Source organism: Aquila chrysaetos, chromosome 21 (genome assembly GCF_900496995.4).
Source record: "Aquila chrysaetos chrysaetos chromosome 21, bAquChr1.4, whole genome shotgun sequence".
NCBI classification, from domain to species: Eukaryota; Metazoa; Chordata; class Aves; order Accipitriformes; family Accipitridae; genus Aquila; species Aquila chrysaetos.
In genome coordinates this window covers 7,648,713-7,658,169 of record NC_044024.1, presented here as the reverse complement: position 1 = coordinate 7,658,169, position 9,457 = coordinate 7,648,713, and the positions used below count along the sequence as shown (strand labels likewise).

General features: G+C 65.3%; 1 protein-coding gene across 1 annotated transcript; it reads left to right on the top strand.

Annotated features, from left to right (window-relative positions):
* Positions 1-79: 79 nt before the first annotated feature.
* Positions 80-9,058, top strand: SYTL4 (synaptotagmin like 4). The gene is made up of 17 exons (XM_029996886.2): positions 80-1,041; positions 1,811-1,973; positions 2,128-2,343; positions 2,889-2,998; positions 3,159-3,273; positions 3,440-3,547; positions 3,813-3,936; positions 4,044-4,134; positions 4,327-4,430; positions 4,552-4,638; positions 4,983-5,161; positions 5,353-5,455; positions 6,404-6,565; positions 7,316-7,421; positions 7,816-7,915; positions 8,465-8,673; positions 8,794-9,058. The coding sequence occupies exons 2-17, from the start codon at positions 1,864-1,866 to the stop codon at positions 8,934-8,936; spliced, it is 2,067 nt and encodes a 688-aa protein (XP_029852746.1). The 5' UTR covers positions 80-1,041; positions 1,811-1,863; the 3' UTR covers positions 8,937-9,058.
* Positions 9,059-9,457: the final 399 nt, after the last annotated feature.

Sequence of the window (9,457 nt, the reverse complement as noted above, 5' to 3'; positions counted from 1 at the left end):
TGTCCAGTTAAAAAGTGAACACTGGTGCAAGCGTGGGGGTCTGGCCTGGGGACGCCAGCTCCCAGGCGAATGCGTGGAGGGGCTGGGAGAGCAAAGCCTCTGCCTGCAAGCCTAAAGCTCTCTTGCCTGAGCATCGTGTGGTTACCCCTGTTGCAGAGAAACTCCTGTTTGGGGAGGGAGCTGATGCTGGCTCTTCGGTGTCCCTGTGGATTTTCCGCTGTGTAGGTGTCCTGCCTCCTCCCGCAGGGCTGGGAACCTCTGGCTCTCCCTGTCCTGTGGCAGGGAGCCCTGGGGCGCAGCCGAAAGCGTGGGCAGAGCTGCATCCTCGTGTTTGCTTTGGGGCTGCTCCCAGCCGGCCTCCTATGCAGCCCCGCCGTCCTGCGTGGCGAGAAGCTGCCTCCCCACGGATGTGAGCCCCACACCTCGTCCTGCCACGTGTGCTCACCGTTTCCCTATTGCCTGTGGTGCCGCGGGCAGAGCGCGAGGAGCCCTGCTGGGACCGTACCTCTGCCCACGAAGGACAAGGGCGGAGGCTGGAGCCTCGCAGCGGGGCCATCCTCTGCTGCGGGCAGAGCTGGGTGAACACCACGACCCTGCTGCTCGGGTCCCGGTCCCTCGCCCACCGCCGTGCTGGGGACCCGGGGCTGGCACCCCAGCATTGCGGGTGGCTGTAGACTTTGTGCCGGCCTGTGTGTGCTCTTTGGGAGGAGCTGCCTTCCCAGATAGGGCTGCGGGGAAGCGCGCCGGGATCGTATCCCGGAGAGCCGGGACGGATCACCCAGCTCCAGGCACCGAGCCGGGCTCTGCCCAGCCCTGCCGGGGGGCGGTGGGAGAGCAGCCCGCGGGGTTGGGGACGGTCCCCGGGGGAAGGAGCTGCTGTCCCCGGCAGCGCGGGGGCCGGACGGGACGGGCGCCGCCTCCCGCCCCGTCGGTGTGGCGGGTGCGGCCCCTTTAAGGAGGCGGCACCGCCCCCCCCCCTTCCCGGTGTCCCCCCCCCCGGTCCCCGCTGCTGCCGGGAGGCGCCGGCCGGAGCCGCTGCAGGTACCGGGCGGCCACGCGTGGGGCGCGGAGGGGGAGACCGGGGGGGGGGTCCCTTTGCTGGCGGGGGGACGGGGTGTCCCGGGGGCCGCCGGGGCCGGTCAGGCGCGGGGCTGCCGGCGCGTCCCCCCCCCCCGGCCCCGGTGGCCCTGGACGTACACACACCCCCCCCACCCCGGGCAGAGAGGAGCCCGGGGTCCGGGCGGCTGCGGGGACGGGAGGGTCCCCCCCGCCGGGCTCGGCAGCAGCGGGGAGCGGGCTGCAGACCCCCGAGCGGGGGGTCTGCCCGGCTCCGTCGGGGTCCGGCTGTCAGCGCCCTCCGGGCCGGATCCTCCCCCCCCCCCCCCCCGCCCCGCCGCTGCTCCGGCAGCGCGTCCGCAGCCCGGCTGCTCTGCGGGGGGGACGAGCAGCTTTCCGACCCCCGGGGTACATACGTGGGCGCAGCGGCCCCGGGGCAGCTCCTTCCTCCCCGGGGGTGGAGGGGGGTGCCCGGGGGTGCTGGGCGTCAGCCCCGGTCCCACGGAGCCGGCTGAGGTCACCGGGGCTGGCAGGCGGCCGACAGCCCAGCCCGCAGCAGCGCCGTGCCCTGGGCAGGGCCGCCGAGGCGGCTGGGAGAACCGGGTGCGGGAGCTCGGGGCGCCGGCCGCGGCGAGACGGTGTCTCGGGTGCCGTGATCCGGGCCGGGGCGGGTGGGAGCCAGGCCCGCCCCGGGGTGCGGGCACGGGGTCCCCGGCAGAGGTGGGGCTGCGCTAAGCGGCCGGTTCGCTCCTAGCACGGACGCGTCCAGCTACTTCTCGGCGAGGGTGGGCGATCCCGGGTGGAACGATGTCGGAGGCCGTGGATCTGTCCTTCCTGTCGGACGCGGAGAGGGATTTGATCCTGCAGGTCCTGCAGCGCGACGAGGAGCTCCGCAAAGCGGAGGAGAGGAGAATCAGGTGAGGACGTGGCCGGAGCCGGGCAGGGCGCTGGTTTCCCCGCTTTGCTCTAGAGGCGGCCGGAGGGGCGATGGGGCTGGGGCGGCAGCTTCTGCCCCAGCCCCGGGGGGTCCCGGCCCGGCTCTGACAGCTCCCGCTCTTGGGGTCCGAGCAGGCGGCTGAAGAACGAGCTGCTGGAGATCCGGCGCAAGGGTGCCAAGCGGGGCAGCCAGCGCTACAGCGAGCGGACCTGCGCCCGCTGCCAGCAGAGCCTGGGCCGCGTCAGCCCCAAGGCCAACACCTGCAGGGGCTGCAACCACTTGGTGTGTCGGGACTGCCGTTCCTACGGCCCCAACAGCTCCTGGCGCTGCAAAGTCTGCACCAAGGAGGCGTGAGTAGCTGGGGACGAGCGGCGAGGACCTTCTGCGCGCTCCTCCTGTCCCCGTCCTCTTCCCGGTCACCTCAGCTTGATGCCCTGTGGCCAACCTTTCCTAGCCCAGCCGGTGTTCTCCGGCGCAGGGCAGCTGTCTCTGCCGTCACTTCCCGGGGTGCGCAGCCATGGTTGGGTGATGGGGAATGGGGTCGTGCCCCACTCTTGGGCCTCCTTCACGCCCAGCCCGCTCTTTTTCCCCCCTTACTTGACTCCGGCATCGCCCCGTGCCCCTCGCGCAGCCTGTTTCAAGCACCCCAGGTTTCCTCCCTCTCGGCCTCCCCTGTCCTACAAAACCCGTCTCGCTCCTGTGTTTGCTGGGGATGTAGCTGGGCCCGTCGTCTGCCCAGTGCATCATCTCTGCCCAGCAACCTGCCGAAAGTGCCCACTGTGCCCGTGCTCTCCTTGGCTGGTGGCAGCACCGAGGGTGGTGTTGGGGTGCAGGGAGCAGCCCCCCCACTGCCCCTGACCCCCTGACTGCCCCCCACCGCCTCCCTGCCCTGCAGCGAGCTGAAGAAGACAACGGGCGACTGGTTCTATGACCAGAGGGTCAACCGCTTCGCCAACCGGCTGGGCAGCGACATGGTGCGGCTGTCCCTGCGGCACAGGTCGGCAGGTAAGGGTGCCGCAGCGATGCCTTCTCCTGCAGCCTGGCCCACCGGGATGCTCCAGCTTTCCCTGGTGCACCTCTGCCCATTGCGGAGCTGGCTGGGAGCGGCTCCTGCTCTGGAAATGGGCTCGGAGCAGTGGTCCTCCTGATGCCTCTCTCCTTCCAGCCAGCAAAAGAGAGACCGTGGGACAAACCCTCCTCCAGAAAGCCCAGCTTAGCGAGCCCAAAAACTCCTCCGCAGCCCAGCAGCAGAGCCCCCCAGCACCCCGAGAGGGGCCCAGGTGAGGATCCCTGCTGTCTCCCCTGCTCCGGGTGCCAGCCCTCACCTGCTGCAGGGACGGGAAGGACGTTGCCACCCTGCTCAGATCATCGGTGGTGCAGAAGCTCTCTCTCTCAGGCTGGCCTACTCGCCAAACAGGACATACCTGTGGTTTTGTTTGTCTGCAGTTTGTTTCTGGATGCCTCAGATCCTCGGGATGGCAAAAGCGACACAGAGTCCATGGAAAACATGAGCCTGGATGGCTACAGACTTAGTCCCGGTGGCGTGGGGGGCAGGTGAGGGGCTCCCTGGGCGGGTTGTCCTTGGCAAGGCTGGCCTGGTAGACGGTGAGGGCTTTTGTCTCATGTGCGTTTTTCTCAGTCTGCTGAGGGAGAGCTGGCTTCTCTGGCTGGGCTGAAACCTGTCCCTGGGCAGGCAGGTCCTCTGCTCCCCAGGCTGGGGTGCTCCGGGGAGCTTGTGGGGAGATGGCACTTCCCGGCCAGCGCTTGCTCTCCCAGCCGTGCTGTTAGCCTGGGACAGACCTTTCTGTGTCCTCCGCAGGAGTAACTCCCTGGAGAGAGCCACCCCTCTCAGAGATGGAAAACAGGTTGCTGCGCCAGCAGGACCCGCTGCCACCAGCCTGACCCTCCCTCTCCGCTCCAAAAACGCGTTCTCCGACGGACGGGTGCGTGCCACTGCTCCGGCAGGCTCAGCCCTGTCCTGGGGGACAGGGCTGGGAGCATTGTGGGGTGCCCAACGCTGCCCTGCACTGAAGGGACCTTTTCTCCTCAGGATGCTGCCGTGGGGAGCTGCAGCGGCGCCTTGGTGAATGAGCACGAAATGATATTCAAGAAGAATCCCCGGCGGGTGGTGAGGCCTGCGGGTGAGAGCTGCGTGGGTGCAGGGGGGTTTGGGTGCCGACACGGCAGGGGGTGGGTGACCGCTTCTGCCTGGGCTGCGGCGGGCTTTCAGTGGAGATGGGAGAGACCGGGGCAGCCCCTTGCTGGAGGGAGCAGCAGGGCTCTGCTAGTCCTGCACCGTGTCGCTGCCTCCTGCCTCACCATCTCTCGTACAGACTACACCAAGTCGGTGATCGACCTGCGCCCGGCGGACTTTGTGGGGGAAGGCGGCTCTTTGGGCGACAGGAGCAAGTCGGTCCCTGGCCTCAACACGGAGCTGGTGAGACCCTCGGCGTGCCCCTCGGCGTGCCGCGGAGCCGGCTGCCGGGTGGAGGAACCGGCTGCCTGGCCGGCCGTGCCCCGCGGCTCCCCACGCGGGTGGCTTGTCTCTTTCCTTGCAGGAGGAGGAGGAGGAGGACATCGATAACCTGGTGGAGATCCATCGCCAGAGGGTGGCCCGCAGCAGCATGCGCAGCGGCACCTCCTCGGTGAGTCCCCGCGGTGTGGCCGCGCTCTGCTCCGCCGCAGGAAGAAATGATGGAGAAGGGCAGCGCCGACAGGTTGAGGTGGAAGAAGGCAGGGCGGGCAGCTCCTGGGGCGCATGGGCAAGAACTTGGGGTGTGGGGGCTTCCCCCTCTTGAAGGGAATCGAAACGTGGAGACCCAGCTCTCTTCCAGGGAGCTGCGTGCGGGTGGGAGGCGCTCGGCAGCCTTCCCCAGCCACAGCGGGGTGAGAGGGGCTGTGCAGAGGAGGCGTGGGGAGTAGCCTTGCTGAGGATGAAGAGGGACCGTCAAGTGATGCTGCCCCGGCTCAGCCCTGCCGTGTCTTCCAGAGCACGCTGGGGAGCATGGTCAGCATTTACAGCGAGGCCGGAGACTTCGGCAACGTCACGGTCACCGGGGGAATCTCCTTCTCCCTGAGCTACGAGCAGAAGACGCAGACCTTGTTCATCCACGTGAAGGAGTGTCGCCAGCTGGCCTACGGGGACGAGGGCAAGAAGCGCTCCAACCCGTAAGAGCCGGAGGGGGCGATGGCTGGTGGCACCGCCGGCGGTGCTCAGCTGGGTTGTGGGGTGCCCACCAGAGACTGTAGCTGTAACTGGGGGGGTCTTGGCGAGGCAGGAGGGCTGGGGTCGTCCCGGGGAGCTCGGGGGGCTAGTCGTGGGGAGACCTTGGTGAAGCACTGCCTGCCCCTGCCTTCAGGTACGTGAAGACCTATCTCCTGCCTGACAAATCCCGGCAAGGGAAACGCAAGACGACCATCAAACGCAACACCATCAACCCCCTGTACAACGAGCTGCTGAAGGTGAGCGGGGATGGGCTGGGGTGCAGCCCGCTCCCCGCTGCGGGGCCGGGCAGGCACTCGGCCCCGGGGATGCTGCTGGAACAAACCAGGGGAAGGACGGGCTCCAAACGCTGAGGCGGGGGCTCCGCAGAGGACCCGTGTCCAGACGCTGCGCCCCGAAAGCTGGAAAAACCCACTGCCAGGCTGGGTCGCTGCTCTGATGTGGCTGTGGTGTCAAGCCCCGGGTGCCGTGGTGGGGTGGAGGCACAGCTGCAGATGTGAATTTGTGTCACGGGCAGTGTTCCTGGCTCCTGTGGCATTCCCCAGAGCTGGGGCTTTCTGCTTACCCTGGACATAGCTTTCCATGGAGGATGCTCCCAGGCCATTGCAGGCAGGTTACAGTGGTGGGAGGGAGGGCAGCACGGCTGCAGAGGCAAAGATAAGGCAGTTCTGGGCCCCAGGGCAGAAGAACTTGGCGCTGCCCTTCACCATCTCCGCTGCGGCCACCACGGGCTGGTGGGACCGGCTGGCTCCGTCCCTGAGCTCTGGCCCCTGGCTCAGGCCAGGCGCTCTCCGGACAGGAGGGAAGTGGGAACCGTGGTTTGGTTTCCAGGCTCCCACAGCCCCGTGTTTGCTGAGGTCTCGCGCTCTGACCACCTGAGGCTTGGTGGGCTGGCAGAGCTTCGCTTGTGGTGGGACGGGGTGGGGTGGCCGGATGCCAGAAGTCCTGGTCCTGGCTGTGCATGGGCTCCGAGGACCGCTTGCCTGGAGAACACGGGCTCCTGCACCACTGCCCCAGGACTTTGAGGTTTCAGGAGGCTTGGAAAGGAAGACAAACAGTCTCCTGCATGCATCCATTGCTCCTCAAACCTGTCTCCTGCTCGAGAGCTGCGGTTCATGGTGTATGCCAAGCCTGTCCCCTGCCTGACGCTGCCTGCTCACCGGTGGTTTTCCTGTTTCTCTTCCTAGTACGAGATTAACAAGTCCCTCCTGCTTGCAAGGACGCTGCAGTTCTCGGTCTGGCACCACGATCGCTTTGGCCGCAACACGTTCCTGGGGGAGGTGGAGGTCCCACTGGACACGTGGAACTTGGAGAGCCACCTGGAAGAGTTTCTGCCCCTGCACGGCAAGGTGCTGGCCCTACCACCCCAGCCCTGCTGCCCGCAGCCTCCCTTGCCTGGCCCTGTCTGGGGGGGGTTAGCCATCAGTGGGCAGATACCTCGGCCGAGAGCTGCCGAACGGCTTCTGCCAAATCAAATCTTTGGAGAAAGGAAGACCCCAGAAGCAGAGAGCAATACTGGTGTAGTAAAAAAGGGCAGATCTTCTGCCTTGAGCCTAGCTTCCCTCCTCCTCCTCAGTAAGTCCCCTATGTGATGCTGCGAGACTTGTCTTTGCCCCATCAGGTATTTTCATTCTGCTTGACTGATTGCTCCAAGAGCGCAGCTCTTCCCAGCTCCCTGTTCCAGCTGGGAGGAATTGGAGCCAACATCAGGGAAGCGAATGGGGGAAATTGGCTGGGACATCCTGCTGCGGGTTGCAGAGGGCCTTCGTGCAGCTCGATGGCAGCAGCAGATGCTGCTGCTGGACTTAAGTCTGCTTCTCTAGACTTAACTCGTCCTGCGGGCTCAGCCCTTGGTGTTGCTGGGGCTCGAGCAGCTTGTGGAAACTCCTAAACAGGGTCTCCTAAGGGAGGTGATTGAGCCAAAGTAGGATCCCAAAGGAGCTGGTCTGAGTCTGACTTGGTGCTGGGGAGGGTCTGCAGGGATTTGTGCCTCCAGGAGAAGCCAAGCCCTTTGGCCCTTGTGCTGCGCGCAGACCAGGCCGTCACCGTGTCTGCTTTGGCCTCTCTAGCAGTCTTGAGTAAGTCTGGCCTCTTTGCAGATTGGGGCGGATGCTGCTGGTCTCCACCAGTACAAGGGGGAGCTGGTCGTCTCCATGAAGTACATCCCATCTTCCAAGCACCCCGGGACTGGGAACGGCAGGAAGGGTGAGTGCTGGAGCTCCAGGATCTCTGCGTAGCCTGCGGGACACGCTCGTGGCCAGGCGAGCTGGGTCTGGGTGGGTTTCTTGGGTGGTACCACCGCAGTCTTCTCCTCTGCGATGCCTGCAAGGCTGCTCTGGGTCGGGGCTGTCCTCAGGCTGGCCGAGTGGTCCCAGTGCTTTCCTGGGGCTGGACCAGGCTGGACCATCGGGCCCCGCGTGAAGCAATTGTCTGCCTTCTCCTCGGCGGGCAGGACCAGTAAGGGAGGAGGCAAGTGGAGATACTAGCCGGGGATCTGTACCTGCCTCTGTGATGAAGGCTGTTCAGCAGGACCTTTCCAGAAGTCTGTGGTGGTGGAAATTAAGGTTGATTAATTCTTGCTGTGTTGGGTTTTTCTCAGGCAAACCAGGGGAAGGCGGTGAGCTCCAGGTCTGGATCAAAGAAGCCAAGAACCTCACGGCTGCCAAATCCGGGGGGACCTCAGACAGCTTTGTCAAGGGGTGAGTGTGAGTCCTGGGTGGGGGGGGCAATGAAGGCACTGTTCTCCCTGGCTGCGTGCCGGGGCACTTCCCAGAGCTGCCGCGGGGACCTGGGGGAGGGAAGGGTCTCTCCGCTAGCTGCCCCGCGCTGCCTGCGTCGGTACCCTGAAAGTCACCATCTGCCCAGTGACAAGATGCTCCTGAGCAAACGCTCTCCTGGGTTTTGGCTGGTTGAGAGGTTGCGGTGGGAGGCTGTGTGCAGGGCAGGGCTCCAGGTGCCATCAAATCATCATCCCAGAAGGTCACCAAGCCACCGGGCAGCGTGGCTGGGGGCGAGGAGGCTCCGGTCCTTGCCCTCTCCCCTCCTTAGACTGCTTGCAGTCTGCTGAGCGGCTTTTCAGGAGGCAGGGCAGAGACCCGGCCCCTTGCAGACCGTCGTGGTCCTTCTTCCTGAGCCATAACAGGGAAGGTGGGCTTCAGGCCAGGTCCTGGGGTGCTGAGGTGCCCCAGCCTCTGGGGCAGAAGGCGGTTGCACACGTGCTGCTAACCCAAAGGGCTGCTTCCCCACAGCTACCTCCTGCCACACAAAAACAAAGCCTCCAAGAGGAAGACGCCTGTGGTGAAGAAGACCCTGAACCCTCATTACAATCACACCTTTGTCTACAACGGCGTCAACCCTGAGGACCTGCAGCACATCTGCCTGGAGCTGACGGTCTGGGACCGGGAGCCACTGTCCAGCAACGACTTCCTCGGGGGTGTCCGTCTGGGGGTGGGCAATGGTGAGGAGCCCTGGGGTCCCATCAAACCCTGGGGACAAGCAGCCTTGCTTGGGGCTGCCTCGCTGTGGGCAGGAGGCTGCTCCGGCAGTGACTTCTGCTCACATCCATCCTTTCTGCCAGGCATGAGCAACGGGCAGGCTGTGGACTGGATGGACTCTACGGGCGAGGAGCTGAACCTGTGGCAGAAGATGTGCCAGTACCCGGGCTCGTGGGCAGAGGGGACGCTCCAGCTCCGCTCCACCATGGCCAAGCTGAGGCCGTAGGCTGCGGCGTCGGCACCAGGACTCGGCCGAGGGCTGGCACCGCTGCATGGCCTGGCAGGGCTGCCAAACGTGGGTGGGTTTTTCTTTTTGCTTATACTTTAATAAACATGACCTTCTCTAAACAGGCTTGGGCAGAAAGTCGTCTTGGCCTAGCTTCGTTTAAAGAAAGGGTTTTCCTTTTGTCTTAGGCTTTGCACCAAATTTCAGGCTGAACTGGAGTCCTTGCGGACCCTCCCTTCTTCCCCCCCAGGCAAAATGCTTTCAAATGTGGTTGGCTTTTTTCTTCTTTCCATTCTTCTTCCTCCTCCCACCCCCTCTGTTTTCACAGTCTGCTCCCTTGCCTCCTCCACCCTCCTTCTGCAGGACGCTGCCGGCTCCAGGACTGGAGCAGCCGTGCACAGCCAAGCCCCGGCGCTGGGTGCGGGGCTGGGATGGAGCCGTGTGGGGTCAACCTGGGGGGGAGCTGGGGGTAGCGGTCCCCGGGAAGGATTTGTTTCCCGCGCCTCTCTGCGGCACACCTT

Bases quoted from the DNA above. Each gene is read 5' to 3' on its own strand.
- SYTL4 (XM_029996886.2), top strand. From the start codon at position 1,864: ATGTCGGAGGCCGTGGATCTGTCCTTCCTGTCGGACGCGGAGAGGGAT. The intron at 2,999-3,158 runs GTAAGGGTGCCG...CTCTCCTTCCAG, and splicing joins CCTGCGGCACAGGTCGGCAG to CCAGCAAAAGAGAGACCGTG. The intron at 3,548-3,812 runs GTGAGGGGCTCC...TGTCCTCCGCAG, and splicing joins CCCGGTGGCGTGGGGGGCAG to GAGTAACTCCCTGGAGAGAG.